The sequence below is a fragment of the Podarcis liolepis genome, assembly GCF_965112155.1.
Source record: "Podarcis liolepis genome assembly, chromosome: 16".
In the NCBI taxonomy this organism is placed as follows: domain Eukaryota; kingdom Metazoa; phylum Chordata; class Lepidosauria; order Squamata; family Lacertidae; genus Podarcis; species Podarcis liolepis.
Window position 1 is genome coordinate 634,471 of NC_139567.1, and position 24,874 is coordinate 659,344.

Consider the following 24,874-nt stretch of genomic DNA (forward strand, 5'->3'; position numbering starts at 1 on the left):
CATATGTCAGGAGTGCTCTGATGGTGTTTCCTGCTTGGCAGGGGGTTGGACTCGATGGCCCTTGTGGTCTCTTCCAACTCTATGATTCTATGATTCTAAGTTTTCTTCTACTTCCTTGCTTTTCTCTAGCTTCCTTTGGACATTCCAAATAAATTGGCGTAGGGAGGGTCAAGCTGGCACATATTAGCTCTGTCCACAATATCTCCATCCCAACAGGGCACAGCTTCAGACCAGGCTGGCAGGGAGAGGACAGCCTAGGGCAGCCTTTGCCCACCTGGACTAAAAACTTCTATCACCCCTGGCTATTGCCCATGCTGGATTGGTCTGATGGGGCGTTGCAGCCCAAGCATACCTGTCCCTACTTCAGACTGTCGTGCATGGAATATGAAAATATAATGAGAATGCCTGGTGGGCAACATGCTTGCTGGCCTCTCCACACGCTGCTCAGAGGGTCGCACAAGCATCGCACAAAATGTCTTAAGACTTTTATGATGAGAAAAACCAGAATAAGTGATGCAGAAAGTATATAAATTATTAAAAAAATATGCAAACAGTATTTTTTGTGTGTGCAGCACACACACTTAATTCTCTGTATCCTTATTGCTTCATATATTAACCAGAATCTGTTCCAGGTTAATGTTGGCATTAAAAGGGGTGGGGGGAGTAATCTAGCTTGATACAAGTTATCACAGCCCACTCAAAAAACAAATAAATATCTTTTTGTGCTCCTGAAAAACCTGCCATATAAAAAGGGAGCATACCTGAGTATATTCTGACCACAGACGTTCACACTGTTTGAGAGTAGTCTTCGCATAGCGAAATCCTGTTTGATTTTTCCTTGCTAGATTTGCATTTTGCTTTGCTTTCTGTTTTAGTCAGGCACCCAGAACAATTTGGGGGGGGGGAATGATCACAACCCCACCCCTTTGCAAAGGCAAACGTTATTTAGATGACTACATTGTGACCAGGAAATATGGGAGAAGGAAACATTTAAAGAGGAGCTAGTCCTCACTGTGAGGACAGACTTTCCTTCTGTCCTGGACATTCAGAGCTAAGAAGTTCACTTAATGCAGCTATGTCACATCCAAACCATACATGTAAAGCACTCCTTATACCACTGTAACCGTCATGGCACCCCTCCCCCCAGAGAATCCTGGGAACTGTCATTTCCTAAGGGGTCTTCTAATAACTCTCAGCACCCTTGGCCAACTATAGTTCTCAGATTATCTGGAGGAAGCCATGGCTATTAAAGTGTTCCAAGAGGGCTGTAATTGCATGGTGTGGCTGTGATAGCAACCAGATTGTTTGTGTGTGACAGTCCTCATTTAGGAAGCCAGAGCCAAGGGCTGAATTTTAGAACACTGATTCTGTTGCACTAACTTTTATCACATTCTGTCTGGCCCTTTCTCTGTATTTCTTCATACTCTAGGCAACACAAGGAAGGCTGTTAAAAAAATCTTAGGAATTAAATCTCCTAGGCTGCAGCGCAGTTGCACAAACGCCATCTAGGACAGGCCTCCTGTAGCAAGTGGGTCTTACTAGTCTTGGGCCTGATAAGCATCAGTGAGGCATTCACAGAAGGTCGGCGGTTCGAATCCCTGTGACGGGGTGAGCTCCCGTTGTTTGGTCCCAGCTCCTGCTCACCTAGCAGTTCAAAAGCACAGCAAAGTGCAAGTAGATAAATAGGTACCGCTCCGGTGGGAAGGTAAACGGCGTTTCCATGCGCTGCTCTGGTTTCACGAGAAGTGGCTTAGTCATGCTGGCCAATGACCTGGAAAAACTGCAGACAAACGCTGGCTCCCTTGGCCAGTAAAGCGAGATAAGCGCCACAACCCCAGAGTCGTCCGTGACTGGACCAAACAGTCAGGGGTACCTTTACCTTTACCTATGGATGCATCGGAGTGCAGGGCAGGGTGGAGGAAAGAGCGGCGGCAAACATATTCTGCAGGCAATTGAAGTTCCTGGCCTTTCCAGGTAGGAGTGGAAAGATCTTGGCTGAAGTCCTGGAGATCCGTTGACAAATAATGTAGACAGCGTTGAATTAGATGTGGCACAAGACAGCATCCTGGTTTTAGATGCAACTGAGTTTTTGGTTGTGCCAGTTCCGGAAAAGTTCTTCATGGATTTCCTGTTTTTTTTTACTGTTATTATAATGGTCTCACACACCAGCTGAAAGCACACTGTGTAAATCCGGGGTGGGGAACCAGTGAACAGTCAGGTGTTGGTGGACTTCAACTCCCATCATCCTTGACCATTGACTGAATTGGCTGGGGCTGATGGGAGTTGGAATCCAACATCTACAGGGTCATAGGTTGCCTGTGCTGGTGTAAATATAGCTTTAGCGAGTTGAACACACTGTAGATCACCAGAATGTCCCCATACCAGAGTTTGAAGAATTCCTGCCATAACCTTGCTTTATTTGCCCCCTGCCCCAACCTTCTGTGCAACTGCAGTTGATGCTGCTGTGTAGGAAAGGGCTATGGCTCAGTGCTGGATCAAATGCCTAGCATGCAGGAGGTCCCAGGTTCAACCCCTGGCATGTCCAGGTAGGGGTGGGAGAAATGCCCCTCTCTGAAATCCTGGATGGACAAGTTGTCTCAGGATAAGTCAGCTTCCTATGCTCCCTTCTGCAGGAAAAGCTCTCCAGGAACTCCACTTTGTTCCAACCCCTTGTACCTTGACAAAAAGAGTGTATGGCCTTCCCACATCAGCAGCATGGCTCACTGAAGATGAAGAGCATCTGTTACACACACAGGTTTCTGTGAGAGCTAGAGAGTTAGACATTCACATCAAAACTGACAGTCCAATACTGTTCCACAGGATTTCTTCAAAAGCCACAATTATGGAAGAACCCTCAAAGTCCTCTCCCACAGAAGTTAGGAGGGCTGCCTGCAACTCCTCTGCAGATCAAGCATGCAAGCCAAACCACCAGTGTGCTGCTACAAAAACAGTGGGGTGTACCTGGGCACATTGCCAGAAGAGGTCAAGATGACTCCAGTGAGTGACACACACACACACACACACACACACACAGAGAGAGAGAGAGAGAGAGAGAGAGAGAACACCCATACCAGGTTTCTAGCTGATTGGCAAAGGTGGTCTCTCCTTTACTACATGGGAAGGCATCTGAGATGAAGGAACCACATCACACTGAAAATGTGCAAGGAATGACTCCAGGGCTGGAGGTTGCATCTCATGTGCTTCCCATATTTAAGGTCATCACATCACAGTGACTGCTCCAGCTCCAGCTTCCTAAGCATGTGCAAGCTAGCTAGCATTTGCCCCAACACATCCATGTGTCAGGACCAGGGAAGCATCAACATGGTCTGTACATCGACAGGCGCTGCTTTGCAGTGCACAGTCACACATCCGAGGTCCGGATGCTCTCGTCATCCAGGTCAAAGGGAAATGGATGCTCTTTAAAGTTCTGGGGCTCCGACCTGTGCCGGAGACGCCCACCCTGCGTGGCTCTAGCATCTCGCTGGGCAAACAGAGGGGAGAACTCCGAGTCCTTCGGCAGGCCAGCCTTTTGCTCTGCTGCAGGCTGCGGCTTCCCTTCTGACTGGGGCACCGGCATCCAAGGCAGCCAGCACGAGGCCGACGGGCTTTTGGCAGAGGCCTTGGGCTCCCCTCCCAGATGCTTCAGCCTCTCAATGGGAGGCACGGCTGAGCTGGGGCCTCCGCGCTTGTTCACCGAAGCAGATCTCACCAAGTCCTGCATGGGGTGGAGGGGTGTGGGTGAGAGAGGGAGAGAGAAAAGAGACACACCTTACAGCTTATGCATGCCAGAGGGGGTGCCAGCACAGTGCCCATGGGTGCAATGGTGCCCCTGAAGTCTTCCCAGGGACCGATGACGCCCCTGTGCTCCCTTGGTCATGTGGAATGCAGTGGTTTCCTTTTTCTCCCTTGAAAGTGACACTGTTTCCTACTTCATCTCTATGTGCTTTATTATTATTATTTTTTATTAAAGATTTTCTTGATTTACAAAAGTGTTTGCAATGTCTCTCTCTCTCTCGTATTCACCCCCCCCCCCCACGTAACATTTTTACAAATCAGTTTCATTTGTTGAGACATTAGGAAGAAAAGGGGGAAAGAGGTAGAGGGGGGAAAAAGATGGGTGGGGTTGGGGTTGGGTGGCGATGTTTCTATTTTACTTACTATATGTAGGGTTTGGAGTCAGTGTTGCTTGTGCAGGTTCTTTGCTGTTTGCTTGTGTTCCTTTGGTGAGAGAGGTTGGGGTTGGCCTAGGGTGTGGTTATTTATTTGTGGTTGGCTGTGGTGGTCTTTGTTTTCATGTGTGAGTGGGGTGGGTGGGTGTTTTGGATCAGGTTAGCCATATTGATTTGTATGCTGTTGGTGGATTTTTATTGTTGTCTTCTTCTATTTGTCCCCGTGTCAGTTTCAGTTTATTGGTTAATTTTTCTAGTAGGTCTGTTTCCCATACTATCTGGTACCATTGGTCCATGTTTACTCCTGACAGGTCTCTCCAGTGTCTGGCTATGATGCTTCTGGCTGCTGAAAGTAGGTGGGTTATGAGTTCTTTGTGGTGTTAAGTGGGCATTATTGTCTTGGAAGATGTTTAGTAAGGCCAATTCTGGGGTGATTTCTAATACTTGCTTGATTATTTTACTTATTTCTCACATGGTTGTTGTCCAGAATGGTTGGGTTTTGGGGCACTCCTGCCACATGTGGAGGTATGTGCCTGTGGAGGTGCACCCTCTCCAGCATTTTGGTGAGGTTCCTGGGCGTATTAACACTAGTTTTCTTGGTGTTAGGTACCACCTGTAGGTGATTTTCAGAGTGAGTTCTTTTCTTTTTGTTGATATGGATTTAAAGAGGGGGTTTAGATCACATTTTGATCCATTGAGTGGGGTTAACCTCATAGCCTATGTCATCCTCCCAATCTCTATGTGCTTTTCAAGGTTCAGACTAATTCTACTGGATTCAACTTCCCCAATGACTAGTTGCTTAATATACATAATTTGTACAGGTTGAAGAATTCAACATTTCTTGGTGCAGAATATTAATATATTTCACTGCAGAGCAAACTCATCCCAGGCCATAGTGAAGCTTTCCTGCAGTGAAATTGTTTTCCATATGGTCAGAATGCCTGGCAGACATTTGAGTCAACCTTCTTCAGATTGCCTTAAAAATGGATCTGATCTTGTACAGATGCATTCCCATGAACCCTTTGCGGCTGGTGAGGGAGATAGGAAAGGGTTTTGGTCAAAAATATAACCTAAACCAGGGATGGGTAGATTTCCATCTTGCATCTTTGCTTTTTCCAACAACCCTGAGGTCCACTGCTCAGGAGCCAAAGAGAAAATGGTGGCTTAGAAAGAGGGGTGGACATTGACTTAGAATTAAAGAAAAGAGCGCCTCAGAGTGCACATCATTCCATGAACTTGTTTTCAGTACCAGAACTGAGATCACAGCCCTTCATATAAAAATCTAGTCCTAGTTCCCCACCACAACCCCTCAGCTTTCTTCATTTCAGCAACATACTGTACAAGAAGCAAAAGCTAAAGCAAAAGAGAAACCACAAAGACAGTGGTACAGAGTCAGTAAGGATCTTTTTCCTCACAGAAGAAGGAACCAGAGGCAGAACTGGAGAGCAGGATGGCTCCTCCCCCCGGAAGAGGAGGCAAAAGACTTGAAAGGCCCTGACTCTCAGGTGGGAAGAGTCAGCCTCCTCAATGCAGGTCCTCCAGTGCACTCCGGCTTCTCTGATCACAAGAGTCTCTACTTCTGCTTCTTCCCTCTGCAAAACAAGTTACTAGCCCTCATTGATTATGAAGGGCAAAATATTTGAAAGTGGTGCATCTAATAACGGAAACCAGAGGTGGACGAGGTAGAATATCTAGGACAAGGTGCAACAAGTGTGGCCACTGAGAAACAGTTTTTTTTGTTCTGTGCTTTGGATGGGCAGTGGTTATTCCCTGCTCCTTCCACCTGTGGTCTTGGCTAAAGACTCCTTGCAGAGCCATCCCTCAAGGGGACTAAATAAAATAAATGCGACTGAAGTAAGTTATGCCAGCTTGCAACTTGTTCCTATGTAAATAATAATAATAATAATAATAATAATAATAATAATTTATTATTTATACCCCGCCCATCTGGCTGGGTTTCCCCAGCCACTCTGGGCGGCTTCCGACTGAATATTAAAAACAGTACAGCATCAGACATTAAAAACTTCCCTAAAGAGGGCTGCCTTCAGTTGTCTTTTAAAAGATCTACCCACCCTGGAAGAATGGCAGATGAAGGTGATCGACTACATGGAATTGGCAGAAATGACTGGCAGAATCCGAGACCAGGGAGAAGAGTTGGTGAAAGAAGACTGGAAGAAATTTAAAGACTATTTACAGAAATATTGTAAAATTAATGAATGTTAGAAGGAGGTTGGATAGAAACTAAGGGGTTTCCAGCTGTAATGCTTTAGGAGATACGAAAAAAAAAGGTTTATAAATGGGTAAAAGCTTAATGGTAAGGATTTGCTGAACTAACAAATTGAAGTGGAATACAAGGAAGGGAGGTATGAGGAGGTCTGGGGAAATAAGCGTAAGGAAGATATGTTATGGAAAATTATTTGTTTTTAAACTGTTTTTATGTTGTATTTTGTTTCTTTTTATTTTTTATTTTTTTTCATTGTTATATTTTAAAAACTTTAATAAATATCTTTTGAAAAAAATAAATAAAAGTAAAATAGTTGTTTATTGCTTTGACATCTGGGAGGGTGTTCCACAGGGCAGGCGCCACTACCGAGAAGGCCTCTGCCTGGTTCCCTGTAACCTTACTTCTTGCAATGAGGGAACCGCCAGAAGGCCCTCGGCGCTGGATCTCAGTGTCCAGGCTGAACGATGGGGGTGGAGACGCTCCTTCAGGTATACAGCACCGAGGCCGTTTAGGGCTTTAAAGGTCAGCACCAACACTTTGAATTGTGCTCAGAAACGTACTGGGAGCCAATGCAGATCTCTCAGAACCGGTGTTATGTGGTCCCGGCGGCCACTCCCAGTCACCAGTCTAGCTGCTGCATTCTGGATTAATTGCAGTTTCCGGGTCACCTTCAAAGGTAGCCCCACGTGGAGCGCATTGCAGTAGTCCAAGCGGGAGATAACTAGAGCATGCACCACTCTGGCAAGACAGTCCACAGGCAGGTAGGGTCTTAGCCTGCGTACCAGGTGGAGCTGGTAGACAGCTGCCCTGGACACAGAATGGACCTGTGCCTCCATGGACAGCTGTGAGTCCAAAATGACTCCCAGGCTGCGCACCTGGTCCTTCAGGGGCACAGTTACACCATTCAGGACCAGGGAATCCCCCACACCTGCCCGCCCCCTGTCCCCCCAAAACAGTATTTCTGTCTTGTCAGGATTCAATCTCAATCTGTTAGGCGCCATCCATCCTCCAACCGCCTCCAGGCACTCACACAGGACCTTCACCGCCTTCACTGGTTCTGATTTAAAGGAGAGGTAGAGCTGGGTGTCATCTGCATACTGATGAACACCCAGCCCAATAATAATAATCAGGTCCACAAAACTGAACTGCATGGGATGTGGGTGGGTTATAAAGTTGCTCCAATTTCTAACCCCCAATTTCTGCTTAATTTCTAAGCCACAGAATTATGATTAATATCTCCCCCCCCCGGAAAGTTAAGCAAGTTTTGCTAAGTTGCTTGCAGCAGCTGTAGAGAGATGGACAGATACATGTTGCCATTGCATAATGCTCATTAATTTCTCCGATCTCACCCGCTTTCCACTCCCGGTTTCTGTGGGATCAAGCCAGAGACTAGAAAGCTGCCTCCAGGAAGTGAGATATTTCTCAAATGTTTGCCCAAGACATTAAAATGGATGATGTCTGCTTAAGAAAACAAGCACAAAAAACTAATTAATTCTGCATGCAAAGGATATGACTTACCCTAGGGCAGCTCTTTAGGGCCTGCACAGCCCCGCTGATCTCCTTGATCCAGCTGTGCATGTCCTCAGGGCTATAGGCCTGCAGAGAGAAAGAATAAAGACATCAGCCAAAAACAACACAGCCCACGAGACTCCCATCCCCAGAGCTGGATTATACTGCACCATGACATTTCAGGCCAGGAGGAGGGTCTGCGGGTGAACTGACCTAGTGGATAGCCTCATCCACCAGTCAGAGCTGCCTTGTGGGGCCAATACCCCACTCCTGCCCTAGCCAAGTGGCTACCATGTTAAAGTTCCTTCCCATCGTGTTACATGTGAAAAGAAGGGGTGAAAAGCTGAATGTTCACATCATGAAGAAGAGACAGGAAGACCTAATCAGATTAGACTCTAATAGGTTCTGTGTAAGTTCCATGTTGGACCCAGGACTGCTGGAGATAAGCGCTAGACAATGGTTGATCTGTTTTGAAAAATATAAGGGCCACTCCAATAGACCTGCTTATTGAGCATTCAACTGGACTTGCTTGCAAGAAGCTTATGTGACAGTTAGCCTGTTTCCAGTCTCTCTGGAGCAATCCTCTTATTTGTTTGCAGGGCAGTGATATGACAATGAGCATTTGCCCCCCATTCATTCTTATTTGCTTGCAGCATGTTTACATTTCTTCCTGTTAGGCATTTGTTCATCCACACTTTTCAATGCATTTTCTCACCTCTCCCCAAACTACGAAGTCAATGTGTTTGGTTTTTAAGTGGGTTTGTTGCGCAGGGGTGACGAAGGCCTGTCTGCAAATGTAAATCCCCTCTGCAAAATAGAGTCTACACTACAGGCACACAAAGTTCACCTGTTGCCATGCAAACTTCCACCAGGGGACAGAAGTGAGACTTCAGAAATACATTTCTTCAAAGCACACATCCACACACATCCCCCAAAAGCAACAAATCCCCAGGGCCTTTTTTTAAAAAAAATAGGCTTTCTGAGAAAGGGAAGCAGTTGCCTTCCAGATGGGCAGCACAATCTGAGAATGACAGCTCAGCTACATGAGTAAGCCCCACTGAAGTCAACAGGATTTGCCCACACATAAATAACAGCTAGATCTCACCCCAAATATCAAGGGAAGGGAAAGTTCTTGTCACTGACTGCTGCTCATCACAGCAAGGGGTGAACAAACACGGAGTAGCAGGGAATGTTCTCATCCTGGCCTTGAAGAAAGACACTGGAGCAGCAGTGTGAGCTAGTGGTTATTTATTTATTTCATAAAATGTATACACCAGTTTACTGGGGGGATGGGACCTCAAAGCGGTCAGAGCAAGGGTTGCCAATGTGTCACCACGGGCAGCACAATGATACCCTTGCAATCTTCCCCTGGCACCCGCTAAGCCCCTGAGCCCCCACCTCCTGGCCTCTTCCCTACTTTCCCTTTCCCTGAAAAATACATAGAGCCGAAAGTGGAAGTTGGAAGCATGTCACTTCCTAGTCCACCATCCTGATCTCATAGTGGCCAACCAGACGCCTGTGGGAAACCTTCAAGCAGCACCTGAGCCGGAGAGCCCTGTCCCCTCCTGTGGTTTCCAGAAACATGGTGGCCTCCGGCTGTGGAGGCGGAGCATAGACATTGTGGCCTTTTCCTCCATGCATTTGTCCAACCCTCATTTAAAGCCCTGCAGTTGGTGGCCATCACTGCCTCCCGTGACAGGGAGTTCCATATTTTAACTTTCTTTTATCTGTCCTGAAACTTCCAACCTTCAGCTTCACTGGATGACCCTGAGCTATGGAGGGAAAAACCTTTTTTCTATCCACTTTTTCCTTTGGTTTACTGAGGAGTTCCGGAAAATGAAGCGGGATCTCAGACAGCTAGAGCGAGTATGGCAACGGACTCGTGACGGAGCTTCAAGAACATCTTATAGGGTGCTTATGAAAGCCTATGAGATGGCTATGAAAGCTGCTAAGAAATCTTACTTCGCAGCTTCCATTGCATCCACTAGCTCTCGCCCAGCACAACTTTTTAGAATAATTAGGTCGATAACGTACTTAGGAGGACAACCAAATTTAAGCACAAATTCGACCCACAGCTGTGAGGCACTCGCGAGCTTTTTTGCGGAGAACGTCCTGTTGCTCCACTGTGACCTCCCCTCAACTGTCTTCGGGTCCAGTGTTGGACCATTTCGATCGGATACTCTCTGCTGATGTGCATAGACTCCTCCAAGCTGGTAGGCCCACCACATGCCTCCTCGATCTGTGCCCATCTTGGCTGATTAGGGCATGCCCAGATGTCGCATGGACCCCCCTGGTTGAAATTATCAATTTGTCCCTTGGCACGGGGATATTCCCAGGGGACCTGAAGGAAGCAGTGGTGTGTCCGCTCTTAAAGAAAACTTCACTAGATCCTTTAGATCTATCCAATTACTGCCCAGTTTCAAATCTTCCATATCTGGGTAAGGTAATTGAGAGAGCGGTTGCTGAACAGCTTGGTAGGTTTCTGGAGGAAACATCGGCTTTAGATCCATTTCGTTCCGAATTCCATCCTGGTTTTGGGACCAAGACGGCTCTGGTCGCCCTAACAGATGATCTCCGCAGACAACTGGATCGAGGCAGGTCGGGACTGCTGATTCTCTTAGATTTGTCAGCAGCTTTTGACATGGTCGATCATGATCTTCTGGACCACTGCCTCGCCAATGTGGGAATACAGGGCATAGCTTGCAAATAGCTGTGCTCTTTTATCTCTGGTCGGGGACAGAGGGTGGCACTAGGGAGGGAGATGTCGCTGTGCCACTCCTTGGTGTGTGGAGTGCCGCAGGGCGCAATCCTCTCCCCGATGCTTTTTAACATTGTTATGAACCCCCTTGTCCAGATTGTCCGGAGCTTTGGGCTGGGTTGTCACCAATATGCTGATGACACTCAGCTCTATCTGCTGATGGATGGCCATACCGACTCGGCCCTGGACACACTGACCAGATGTTTGGAAGCTGTGGCTGGATGGTTTTGTGGGAGCCGACTGAAACTAAATCCTTCGAAGACAGAGGTCCTCTGGCTGGGTCAGGATGGTATGGGGATGAGGGACCAACTCCCTTCTCTTGCAGGGGCCCAATTAGTGCCATTGTCTTCCGTTAAGAGTTTGGGTGTAATCCTTGATGCCTCCCTTTCCATGGAGGTGCAGGTTACAGCAACAGCCAAGGCGATATTTTCCCCCCTTCGCCGCATCAAGCAGTTGGTCCCTTACCTTTCCCGCCCCAACCTGGCCACAGTGATCCATGCGGCGGTCACCTCCAGTCTTGACTACTGTAATTCGCTCTATGCGGGGCTGCCCTTGAAGCTGTCCCAGAAACTCCAGCGGGTGCAGAATGTGCAGCGAGGCTCCTCACAGGATCTCTGCCATGAGAGCATATTCACCCAGTGCTTTTCCAGCTGTACAAGCTCCCAGTGGAGTACAGGGTCAGATTTAAGGTGCTGGTTTTGACCTTTAAAGCCCTTCGCAGCCTAGGACCCTCGTACCTACGGGACCGCCTCTCCCGGTATGCCCCACGGAGAGCCTCAAGGTCCATAAATAGCAGCACCCTAGAGGTCCTGAGCCCTAAGGAAGTTAGATTAGCCTCAGCCAGAGCCAGGGCCTTCTCAACACTGGCTCCGGCCTGGTGGAACGCTCTGCCTCATGAGACCAGGGCCCTGTGGGATCTGATTTCTTTCCGCAGGGCCTGTAAGGCACAGGTGTTCCGCCTGGCCTTTGGCTTGGAGTCAATTTGATTCCCTCCCCCTCTTTCTTTTTTCCTTTCTCCTCCTGTGAAAAGGCTGCATCTTAATGTTTTAATGTTGTATTTTAATCTTGTTTTTTAAATTGTATTTTAATCAACTTGTTTTTATTATTGATTGTTAGTAGCCTTGAGCCCGGTCTTGGCTGGGGAGGGTGGGGTATAAATCATCATCATCATCATCATCATCATCATCATCATCATTATTATTAGTTGCCTTCAAAGGCTCAGATTAACTCCACTAGCTCCAGCTTCTGCCAATATCTCTGGGAAGAGTAAAGTGACCCAAGGGGGGCACCAAATGTGCCTTTAGGCAGATAAAGGTTGGCAGCTCCCTGCATAAGAGTCTCAGACTCAAGGAGTCAGTGCCCGCTCAGCTAGGAGGCTCACTGGGGGGTCCTTAGGCTCATCACTCTCTCTCAGCTTAAATCTAACTCACAGGGGATAAAATTAGGCAGGTGAGGAGAGAACCATGGATGCCACACTTGGAGGCGCTTGGAGGAAAGGTGGGAGACAGATTAAGTAAGTGTTTGTTCCTTTCCTGCCAAAGTACTACATCAGTGTAGACAACATGCTGTCCTCTTGGTGTTATTGGACTACAATGCCCACGATCCCTGACCACTGATAATGCTGGCTGGGGCTGATGGGAGTTGTAGTCAACAGCATCCAGCAGGCACCATATCCCTCTACCACAGCGGCCAGTCCCACTTCCTCTTGTGAACAGGTGCCATGGGAGATGCTATGGCAGTGGCAAAGAGGTGGAGGTACAAGACTCAGCAAGAGCAGAAGCTTCTTTGCTGTTCAGGCCGGCCAGCAAGCCAGACCTACGGCTTTACATCCTGCTTTTCCTCCAAGAAGCTCTGGGTTGTGTACTTTGATCAGAATCCAAGCATTCCTGTGGTTTGTTGCCTGCAGGAATCAACCTTTTCTTCCTGTTCCATTGAATTCCCAGAAGGCCTCTGTCCCTGGCACTTTCCCACCTTGTTGGCCCAGCTCAAGAATGGGGAACCTCAAGCATAAGCCCCAAATGTGGCCCTCCAAGGCTTTCTATCTGGCCCTTCGGACTCTCCCCAGGCCACACGCTTCCTTGCCCTGCTTCACACCCTAAGGGTCTTTACCAGGTTGGATAGAGGAGATACAGGGGGCTGCTACATCGATTGCATAGGGATTCTCCAGATTTAGGAAGGAGAAAGTGTGTGTGAACAGTAGTTGCAGGAGAATGTCACATGGAGTAGGGTTTTTAAAGGAGGCACTCCATATTAAGCTGAGGTATGGATGGGCCCTATACTGCCTGCTCTGAATGGCAGCTGTTGTCCAAGGCCTTAGGTCTTGCTAACCAATATATTTTTAACTTGAGACCCCAGGGATGGAATCTGCCTACTTCTACAAACCAAACATATGATCTCTTGCTTCTGAACCAAAGTGCTGCCCAACATGATGTTGTCACGCTCTCATGCACAAGACCTTACCACACAGTTATGTGACTGATAAACAAAACTCAGCCAGGTGCAACTCCTTGACATGTGCATAGAACAGCAATCTGCTTTGCAAAAACCATTCTGAAAAACATCTTTCCACCTGCCCCTATTATTCTGATCTTCTCTCATGGTTAGAGCATCTGCTTTGTATGCAGAAGGTCCCTGGCATCTCCAGGTAGGGCTAGGAGGAACTCTGAAGAGCTGCTGCCATTGACAGCACCGAGCAAAATGAAGCAACAGTATGACTAAGCGCAAGGCACCTTCCTATGTTCCAAATCTGAGTGAACGCTATCAAAACAAACTGAAAATATTCCACATATAGAGGCTGGTGGGGGCTGACACACAGCTCTGGTGCTGTCCAACATCTGATGCTGCTTGAGTTGTCAGAGACTTGAACTGGCCACCTTCTCTACCCTTGGGGGCTAATCCAAATGCTAGGCTAGAACACCCCCACTACCCCTCACAAACAGCCGGGCAGAGGGGGAGCACGTTTGCATATGGCTGGCGTCAGGCATAGACATGGCTGGGGACCCAGTGAGGGCCCACAGTCCACCAGGGACCCCCGGAGAAGAGCACCTTGGAGCCTCTCCAGACTGGCAGACTGGGAGGCTGTGGGACGCCCTGTGCACAGAATATCAGTCTGTTCACAGAAGCTATGGCAGTTAAAATGTTACATAGCCAGGTTTTAGAGGGCCTCTCCAGACTGGCAGTGGTCCCTTGGCCCTTCCAGAATGGGCATGAGACAGCAACGCAATGCATGCAAAACACACACAGAGATCTGACTGGGCTGTGCTTTGATGCAGACATGCGGCTGCTGGTCACCAGTAATGGCACCCTTGAGTCATGCTGCCCATGTCCTCCTCGGAACACGCAGTTGCAGTCACCCATGGCTTTCTCCTGCTAGCAGCAGCCAATGATGCATACATTGATATATTATGGGGAAAGGAGGCAGATGATGAAGTGAAGATGCCAGATTTGGGCAACACCCTGTATTTGCCTTAACATGAAGATGGATCCTGTTTGTTATTTTCCCTTGCATTACAGTTCCTTTGAGGGTGTGTCTGGAGGATAAGGACACTAACCACAAGGCCTATGTTCTATCCCAGCAGCAGACGAGGTGTCCCTCTGACTACCAGCTGAGTGGAATCACAAGCGGAAAGAGTGGCACTCAGGTCTTGCTGGCAAGCTTCCAATGGGCATCTGGCGGCCACTGCAGAACATAATGCTGGAATGGTCTAGCAGGCTCTTCTTATGTCCATGGGACACCCATGTCCCAAGAGGAGCAGCTGGTCTCTATTTTCTGGAACTTGTCTCTGGAAAAACTACTGCCCACATTTCTGGCCTCTGCAGGATACCTTGAGATGCTAAAATTCACCCAGAAGGATCGTAGCTCAGTGGAAGATCATCTGTTTTGCATGCAGAAGGTTCCAGGTTCAATCCTGGCCATCTCTGGGTAGGGATGCCTGACATCCTAGAGAGCCACTGCCAATCAGTGTGGACAATAATGAGCTCCAGGGACCAATGAGTTTGACTCAGGATAAGGCTCTTATTCTATATTCCTAATGGTTTCAAAAGTGAGGTGCTAAAATCTCCATTCCTGCCCTCCCCCCAAAATTTCTAGAATATCTTAATACTAATACTAAATGATGTTAACATTTTTAATTATACTGGTGGTGGCAGGTATGGGATTATGCCCCAAGATCTGGTGATGGCCAATCAACCTTAAGAGGAAATCAAATTCACAGAGGATAAGGTTACAAATGGCCATATGCCACAACATGCCAATGAATGCCAGCCGCTGGAGAACACAAGTGGAAGAGGGCTCTGGTGGGCTTCCTTCCCATAAGCTGCTTTAGGAAGCAGGATGCCATATGAGCATTGGCTTTGAGCTCTTCCTATGTTCATAGGGCGGCATACAGGATTCCCCGCTATTTTATCCTCACAAATCTGTGAGACAAGTTAGGCTGAAAGAGAGCATCAGCCCATCCAACATCACCCCATGAGCCTCTTGGTTGAGTGGGGCTTTGAGCCCAGGTCTCCTTGGCTAGTCTGACTCTCTTAGCACGACTCCACAGGTGCACATAGAGAGAGCAGCCTGCCCATGAATAGCAAGGAATAGTGCACTGCACAGCTTGAGGTATATGCTGGACTCTTGAGCACCCTGTGCAAAACCCCAACTCTGTCCACTTTCACTTGTTGCTGAAGGCTCTAAGCCAGGAAACAGGGAAGCTGTTGCCCTCTGGGTGTCATTGGACCACAAATCTCATAAGCCTTAGGCATTGTGGCCAAAGGGCAGAGATGGTGGGAGGGCCAGTTGTTCCCTATCTCTACTAGAAATGGCTGACCTGTGCAATTCTCCAATGTACAGTTCTGCCAGTCACGTCCGTGGGGATTGCACAAAGTAGCTTTCAGGTGGATTGTCTATTTAGGAAGCTTCCTCCCCAACGGTGCATAACACAGGAAACATAAATGGAGAAGTCTTCTTCAAAGAAGACCTAGACCAGCTCTACATTGTACATGTGAACAATCCCCATCTTTATGGTTCTCTTTTGCACCTGCACAAATAACTTTCACTATAAATATGATGGAATGGAGAAGTGAAATAGCTGCAAAAGCAGGCTGCCCTTGGTATGGAGGGCCCCAGAGGCAAAAAAAAACTAAAAAGAACCCTGTGTACAAAGTCTCAGCTCACTCAACCCTTTCTGCTTGAAAGGTTGTCAGCAAAGCACCCTGTTTGGCAGGGCAAGACCAGAGTTAACTGTTAAGGGCTAAATTTACTGTAGAGAAAAATAAACTTAAAAACAAACACAGTCCTCCCAACTGGGAACCAATTCTGAAATTGCATAATGTGTGCTGATCACTTGAGGACCAGTATACACTGATGTAGGGACACGGGTGGCGCTGTGGGTTAAACCACAGAATCTAGGACTTGCCGATCAGAAAGTTGGCGGTTCGAATCCCCGTGTGCTGGTCCCGGGGGGAGGTTACCGTGGGGCGAAGTCCAGGACCTGAGTCCAGGGTCGGCAGACAGTCCTCCATGGGCAAAGCGGGGTCAAAAGCGAGGAGCCGGGCAAGGACAGGAACTCTGGAGGAACAGGACTGGGTGCTGGCCGAAACAGCTCTTCAGCGACGTTGCTCCCGCAACCTGGGACCGGGCTGACTGGCCTTTATCTTCTCTGAGGCCAGGGGCGGTCCCGGCCCCCAGGAGACCCGCCTCTCCTGGCCTTAAGGCAAGCACCTCCTCCTGGGAGAAACCAGTTCCCTCCGCCTCTCTGCCCTGAACCTCTGCAGCTCAGGAGAGGCTGGAGGGTTACTGGACCCAGGGGGGAACTCACCTTCCCCTGACAGGGCTGGGAGAGGGGCACCTGCAGGCAATGGGTCCTCAACCACCTCCGGAGCCAGAGTGGAATCACCTGGTGCCTGCTCCTGAGGATCCGGCACAGGTGCAGGCGCTTCAGAATCCAGGCCCTGCCCCAGTTCAGCCGGCCCTGGAGGCGGGGACTCCTGTGCAGGCTGGGATTCCTCCAGTTCAGCCTCTGAATCGGATTCCCAGGCCATCACACCCCGCGACTGGGTGAGCTCCCGTTGCTCGGTCTCTGCTCCTGCCAAACTAGCAGTTCGAAAGCACGTCAAAGTGCAAGTAGATAAATAGGAACCGCTCTGGCGGGAAGGTAAACGGAGTTTCTGTGTGCTGCTCTGGTTCGCCAGAAGCGGCTTAGTCATGCTGGTCACATGTCCCGGAAGGTGTACGCTGGCTCCCTCGGCCAATAAAGTGAGATGAGCACCGCAACCCCAGAGTCGGTCACAACTGGACCTAATGGTCAGGGGTACCTTTACCTTTACCTTTACACACTGATGTATATTTATCACTATAGAAATATTCTGGTTAGATAGTACGGATGGATGGAATTGTCAATTTTGGCTTCTCTCAAGTTTCTCATTTCCACATTGGTTTGTGGTATTTTTTAACCAGTCATGAGAATTCATCAGCATTTTAGTGCAAATTTATTCTAATATACACATTTATGTATGGAATTTCATTGAGTCAGACTCTCTCTCTCTCTCTCTCTCTCTCTCTATCTATCTATCTATCATCCATCATCTATCTATCTATTGTATATATTCATAACACAGACTTTCCAAATATGTATGTTATTTGTTGTATGTTATTTTCCCCAATACATGTATCTTTATGCAGAGGCAGTTTTAGGGGAGCGTGACCAGTACAGTACTGGGTGCTACATTGCAGGGACAACACAACAATGCTCTAGAACAGAGTGCAAGGGCGGGAGCTCTAAATTTTAGCACTGAACAGAGTGCTGCTGAAATTTGACAGCCTAAAGTCTGCCACTGCTTTATGCACACTTTACTGTATTATATGCATTTTCCTACATGCTACTTGGCTGGAGAACTGCAATGCAAAATTTGGAGAAGTGTAAATTTTGAAGAATGCCTGTGTTTCAGTTCTCATACTGTTTTAGAAAAATGTAAATTTGCTAGGTTCACTTTCAAACATTAACTGAATCGAATTTCTCCCCCATCTCTACACAGAGGAGTTTTCTGAGGACTATGACTCATCAAATGCAGCACAGAGATATTCTGGGGGATGTTCTGGGGTGCAGGTAGACCCTGGTGTGATGGACAGACCATTGGGTCCTCCTCCTGGAGGCTCTTCGCCAATCACAGCAGGGAAGAGAAACGGCCCATCAGGAGAGAGTGAGGAGGGTAAAGAGAGAAGCTGGCATTCTAACTGGCAGGGCCTGGTCCAGGGAAGTAGCTAAGGGTGTTTGGGGCAGAATTAACTGGTTTAATTTCCTCATGTGGAGCAAAGAGGGCTAGAGATGTTTTACAGGCAGAGTAAAAGCAGATAGCCATTCTAGGAAGAAATAGACTTAATAGAAGCAGTTCTGTTGTGGAGGATTATAAGTAAGAGTTCTTGTTTAAGCCTGAAACAGTATTTCTGACAGAAAATAAGTATTATGTCTTTAACAGCAAAGCCGTCAAGCTTTATCCATGCTGTGTTTATTTATAATAATTAAAAGATCAATTTCATTGTGCCACAACTTCAAGGATAAAGTTGTCACAGGAGCCTCTATAGCTGCAGATTTACATTATATGCTACCACATAAAGTTAAAACATGAATTATCGGTTGTTATAGACAGGGAGGGACCAAGGCTAAAAAACCCCAGACTCGGTCGTGTTTCCCCTTTCCCATTTGCTACATCTGTCGGTGCCTGAGTGGCAGCCGGCCACATGTCAGCCAGGCTCTTTGGGCTGCTGGTACCGTATTTTTCGCTCCATAAGATGCACCTTTTCCCTCCTAAAAAGTAAGGGGAAATGTGTGTGCGTCTTATGGTGCGAATGCAGGGGGGAGGCAGGCAGGAAAAGCCCCCAAGAGCCACACACAAGCTCCGCAAGGCTCTTGCGGGCTTTTCCCCAGGAGGGAGAAGGGCCAGTCAGTCCCTTCTCCCTCCTCATAGAAAAGCCCGCAGGAGCTGCACGCTACTTAAAGGGTCTGCTTTAGCTGCGCGCCGCCTCTCCTGCCGGGAGAGGCTGCACACAGCTAAAGCAGCCAGAACAGCGAGAGGAGCCATCCTGCTGGCTGTTTTGGCTTCTGCCATAGCCACGCGCAGCCTCTCCTGGAAGCCAGAGGAAGCCAGGACAGCGAGCGGGATCCTGCTGGCTTTGCTCTGTGGGGCTGGGGGGGAAACCCGGGCTTCCCCCGGCAGCCCCGAGAAGCTCTGGGAGAAGCGGACAGGTTGTGCACAGCCTGTCTGCTGTTCTTTGGGGCTGGGGAAATAATATTTTTTTCTTGATTTCCCCCTCTAAAAACTAGGTGCGCCTTATGGTAAGGTGCACCTTATGGAGTGAAAAATATGGTAATTCTTAAGTCTCCCTGAAGAGGAAGCCAGAGAAAGCGGAGGAGATTCCAGAGCTCCTGCCCATCTTCCCCCGTCCCAGCTTTATGCTAGCATTCTCCAACCTGGTGCCCTCCATATGGTTTTGGACTGCAACTCCTATCAGCCCCAGGCAGCGCAGCCGTCTGACCTGGAAGAAGGCAAAGGAGTCTTAAAGGGTCCCTGATGCCAGACTTCGTAAAGGATTTTCTCTCCAAGGAACCCCTAGGATGCTTCCCCAAAACTGCCCTCCCTGCCAAGTTTCCACTGGTCAGTAAGGAGGGTATTTTACCTGGATATAAAAGGTCCTGTAGCTCGTTGTGATTTCAAAGAGATTGTCCCTCATTAGAAGATCACTAGAAAACACAGAAGGAAAAGCCGACATGTTGAAACCACACTTTTCTTCTTATGTGAGTTATTTTACAAAAGTGTTGCAGTATTCCTTTGGCAAGACATTAAATGCACCATGTCATGAGACAAAGGTTCTTAAGAGCAGGAGCAGTAAGGCAAGGCCTACAAGGCCTACACAATCATTCATTAACTGCTAACTGTTAACAGCAAACTGCTGAATCATTATGACTCATCTACAGGATGACTCATTCTCTCTATAGATTTGCATCCTGTTTGCAGGCAGGCCAGTGTAGTGCCTGTGCCTGTGTGTCTTGTTGCAGGCAGAGTGGCTCCAGGACTCCAGTTAATCAGTGACTATGACTGTGGCTCTGTGAAGAGTCAGGTAGCTGCTATGAGCACTCTGTGTATGCTCTTTATCTATGCTGTTTCTGAACAAGTTTATTTTCTTAAGTAAAAGTTTTATTCAGTTTATGAAGAAGATTCTGTGTTGATTAATTTACCGCTGTGCAACACACCATGTAATACACACATGCACACACATGCCAGCAAAAAACAGTTCTCCCACACTATTAAGTTGTCTTCTGGAACACAAAATAAACCTGCAACCACCAGTGAAAGAACATCTGCTTTGCCTGCAGAAATTCCAAGTTTCCCTTCCCAGCATCTCCAGGCAGGGCTGGGAGAGGCCCCAGTCGCTTTCCAACAGTGGAAACGTCCACCTCTTGAAAATAGGCATTCTTGCCTTTTGTAACTTCCTTGACTCTGACTCCGCTCACGTTGGAGACGTGAATACCATGGGTATGCATAGCCTGTGTGTGTACCCCAAATTAGAAGGTGAAGCAGGATAATTTGGCAAAGGTTCTAGCTCATGTTTCCAGGACAGATTGCATCTGTAACAGTCTTGCCTTGAGGAAGATCAGGGACTCCCTAAGATTCTGAGTAGCTCAAAGGTCTTAGAATCATAGAATCATAGAGTTGGAAGAGACCACAAGGGCCATCGAGTCCAACCCCCTGCCAAGCAGGAAACACCATCAGAGCACTCCTGACATATGGTTGTCAAGCCTCTGCTTAAAGACCTCCAAAGTAGGAGACTCCACCACACTCCTTGGCAGCAAATTCCACTGTCGAACAGCTCTTACTGTCAGGAAGTTCTTCCTAATGTTTAGGTGGAATCTTCTTTCTTGTAGTTTGGATCCATTGCTCCGTGTCCGCTTCTCTGGAGCAGCAGAAAACAACCTTTCTCCCTCCTCTATGTGACATCCTTTTATATATTTGAACATGGCTATCATATCACCCCTTAACCTCCTCTTCTCCAGGCTAAACATGCCCAGCTCCCTTAGCCGTTCCTCATAAGGCATCGTTTCCAGGCCTTTGACCATTTTGGTTGCCCTCCTCTGGACACGTTCCAGTTTGTCAGTGTCCTTCTTGAATTGTGGTGCCCAGAACTGGACACAGTACTCCAGGTGAGGTCTGACCAGAGCAGAATACAGTGGCACTATTACTTCCCTTGATCTAGATGCTATACTCCTATTGATGCAGCCCAGAATTGCATTGGCTTTTTTAGCTGCCGCGTCACACTGTTGGCTCATGTCAAGTTTGTGGTCAACCAAGACTCCTAGATCCTTTTCACATGTACTGCTCTCAAGCCCATCTTGTATTTGTGCCTCTCATTTTTTTTGCCCAAGTGCAATACATTTCTCCCTGTTAAAGTTCATCTTGTTTGTTTTGGCCCAGTTCTCTAATCTGTCAAGGTCGTTTTGAAGTGTGATCCTGTCCTCTGGGGTGTTAGCCACCCCCCCAGTTTGGTGTCATCTACAAATTTGGTCAGGATGCCCTTGAGTCCATCATCCAAGTCGTTGATAAAGATGTTGAATAAGACCGGGCCCAAGACAGAACCCTGTGGCACCCCACTAGTCACTCTTCTCCAGGATGAAGAGGAACCATTGATGAGCACCCTTTGGGTTCGGTCAGTCAGCCAGTTACAAATCCACTGAGTGGTAGCATAGTCAAGACCGCATTTTACCAGCTTCTTTACAAGAATATCATGGGGCACCTTGTCAAATGCCTTGCTGAAATCAAGGTAGGCTATATCCACTGCGTTCCCTTCATTGACCAGGCTTGTAATTCTGTCAAAAAACGAGATCAGGTTAGTCTGACATGACTTATTTTTCAGAAATCCATGCTGACTATTGGTGATCACAGCATTCCTTTCTAGGTGTTCACAGACTGTTTGCTTAATGATCTGCTCCAGAATCTTCCCTGGTATTGATGTCAGACTGACTGGGCGGTAATTATTTGGGTCCTCTCTTTCCCCCTTTTTGAAAATAGGGACAACATTTGCCCTCCTCCAGTCTGCCGGGACTTCGCCTGTTCTCCAGGAATTCTCAAAGATGACTGCCAGTGGTTCTGAGATCACATCTGCCAGTTCTTTTAATACTCTTGGATGCAGTTCATCTGGCCCTGGAGACTTGAATACATCTAAACTAGCCAAGTATTCTTGTACTATCTCCTTAGTTATTCTGGGCTGTGTTTCCTTTGCTGAGTCATTTGCTATAAATTCTTCAGGTCGGGCATTGTTTTCTTTATCGGAGAAGACCGAGGCAAAGAAGGCATTGAGGAGTTCAGCCCTTTCTGTGTCCCCTGTTTGCATTTCCCCATCTTCTCCTCTGAGTGACCCCACTGTTTCTTTGTTCTTCCTTTTGCTACGAACATACTCATAAAAGCCATTTTTGTTGCTTTTAACCTCTCTAGCAAGCCAGAGTTCATTCTGTGCTTTAGCTTTTCTGACTTTGTGTCTACACGTGCTGGCTATTTGTTTGAATTCCTCTTTGGTGGTTTCCCCCCTTTTCCATTTTTTGTACACATCCTTTTTTAATCTTAACTCAGTTAAAAGTTCTTTAGATAGCCACCCTGGCTTCTTTAGGCACCTTCCATGTTTCCGTCTCATTGGTATTGCCTGACGTTGTGCTTTTACTATCTCCCTCTTAACAAACTCCCAGCCATCATGAACTCCCTTTCCTTTTAGTATTACTGTCCATGGGATCTCACCCAGCACTTCCCTAAGTTTTATGAAGTAGGCTTTCTTAAAGTCAAGAAATTGAGTCCTAGTATGCTTGGCTGCTCCTTTCCGCTGTATAGTAAACTTCAGAAGTGCATGATCACTCGCGCCTAATGATCCTTCCACTTCTACCCCACTAACCAGGTCATCAACATTGGTTAGGACCAGATCTAAAATGGCTGTTCCTCTTGTTGCTTCTCCCACTTTCTGGACAATGAAGTTGTCTGCAAGGCCAGTGAGGAATCTGTTTGACCTTATGCTCTTGGCTGAGTTTGACATCCAACAAATATCCGGGTAATTGAAGTCCCCCATTACTACTATCTCCCTTCCTTTTGCATGCTTGGCCATCTGTTCCAGGAAGGCATCATCTATGTCCTCCGTTTGGCTTGGGGATCTATAGTAAACTCCCACAATGAGGTCACTGTTATTCTTCTCTCCCTTAATTTTGACCCAAATGCTCTCACTTTGGCTTTGAGGTTCTAAATCTTGGATCTCTTCACAGGTATACACATCCCTGACATATAACGCCACTCCTCCTCCTTTCTTGTCTGGTCTGTTTCTCTGAAATAGATTGTATCCCTCCATTATTACATTCCAATCGTGGGACTTATCCCACCAGGTTTCAGTGATGCCTATTATGTCATATTTAGTTTGCTGTACCAAGAGCTCAAGCTCATCTTGTTTATTTCCCATGCTTTGCGCATTAGTGTACAGACATTGAAGTCCATTAATCATTCTCCCGTGTCTCTTATTTAAGGATTTTTTCCTCCCACCACTAGGTCTGCGTGCTGTTTGCTCTATGACATTTGGATGATCATCTTCATCAATTGATAGACTCCTACCTTCAGGAGCACTGTCTCCGTCCCCCACATTAGTCAGTTTAAAGCCCTCCTGATGAGGTTTCTGAGATTTTTGGCAAAAAACATTTCTCCCAACCGTTGTGAGGTGCAGCCCATCGCTTGCCAGAAGTCCATCTTCAAGAAACTGCAGTCCATGATCTAATAATCCAAACTGTTCCTGTTTACACCATCTGCGAAGCCAGCTGTTCACTTCCACTATTTTTCCCTCTCTCCCTGGGCCACATCGTTCAACTGGGAGGACAGATGAGATGACAATTTGTGCATTTAGTTGCTTCAATTTCCTGCCCAGAGCCTCGTAGTCTCTTTTGATCTTCTGGAGGCTATTGCTTGCAGTGTCATTGGTTCCCACATGAACCAAGAGGAAGGGGTTTTATGATTCCTTGCAGTCGTTCAGTTACATCTTGGATCTTAGCCCCGGGGAGACAGCACACTTCCCGAAACATCTTGTCAGGCCCACAGATCACTGCTTCTGTTCCCAGACAGAAGCAAGAAGAGAGGGGTGGTGTTGTATATAAAAAATAAATTGGAAGCTCAGCAGATTTTCAAAGATGAAGAAGGTAGGGTTATGGCAGTTCAAGTCAAATGGCAAGGCGAAAAACTGATAATAGTCGGGATTTATGCACCTAATGGAAATAAAACTGATTTCTACAAAGAACTGGAAGAAAAGTTACTTGAATTTATGGATCAGAAAATCATAATAATGGGGGATATGAATGGAGTGGTGTGAATGGAAATGGATAGATTAAGAGCAAGTGGGAAAGTTAAAGAAGGGAAACTACCTAAGACTTTTTTTTCGATGATTGAGAATTGTAATGTGATAAATATTTGGAGATTAAGACACCCATTAGAAAAACAATTCACTTACCACTCACAAGCAAATCAGTCAATGTCAAGAATCGATCAGGTTTGGATTTCTAGTGAATTAACACCAAGAATTTCTAAAATTGAAATACAGCCAAAGGTAATGTCGGATCATAATGCAATAAAGTGTGTTATAAAAGGAATAGAAGAAAAAAACCTTTTGATGGAGAATGAATGAGAGTCTTTTGGATGATCAGAAAATAATAGAAAAGGCACGTAAGAACTTAACGGACTATTTTTGTGAACAACTGTAATAAGGGTACAAAAATTAATACGGTATGGGATGCCAGCAAAGCGGTGATGCGGGGAGTTTTTATTCAGCAAAATACGATTAAAAACAAATTTAGAGAAAAAGGGAGGAAAGAAATTTTAAAACAAATAATGGAAAATGAGAAGAAATTAATCGAAAAACTAAACAATTCGAAAATAAAGCAAAATATTAAAATATTACAAACACAATTTGCAATGATAATAAATAAAGAAGTAGAATGGAATATTAAAAGAATGAGACAGAAAAATTTTGAGTTTGCAAGCAAGTCTGGAAGATGGCTGGCATGGCAAATTAAGAAAAGAAAGGAACAGAATACAATTAACAAAATTATAGTGGATGGGAAAGAAACAGATAATCCGAAAGAAATTAGAAAAGGGTTTGTAGATTTCTATAGACACCTGTCACGGGAAATGGGGTTGCTTGTGTGTAAACCTCCAGCTGTTCCA

The 24,874-nt window shown here is 46.8% G+C and overlaps 1 protein-coding gene across 2 annotated transcripts in view; it reads right to left on the reverse strand.

Moving 5' to 3' along the window:
• Nucleotides 1-2,741: 2,741 nt before the first annotated feature.
• PLEKHA2 (pleckstrin homology domain containing A2) overlaps nucleotides 2,742-24,874 on the reverse strand; it is a 91,489-nt gene continuing 69,356 nt past the window's right edge. For both annotated transcript variants that reach the window (XM_083480652.1, XM_083480653.1), the window contains 3 exons: nucleotides 19,320-19,383; nucleotides 7,912-7,989; nucleotides 2,742-3,715 (listed from right to left, as the gene is read on the reverse strand). In XM_083480652.1, the coding sequence (XP_083336778.1) occupies nucleotides 3,362-3,715; nucleotides 7,912-7,989; nucleotides 19,320-19,383 (496 nt within the window). In that variant the 3' untranslated portion in view covers nucleotides 2,742-3,361. The remainder of the gene's footprint in view (nucleotides 3,716-7,911; nucleotides 7,990-19,319; nucleotides 19,384-24,874) is intronic.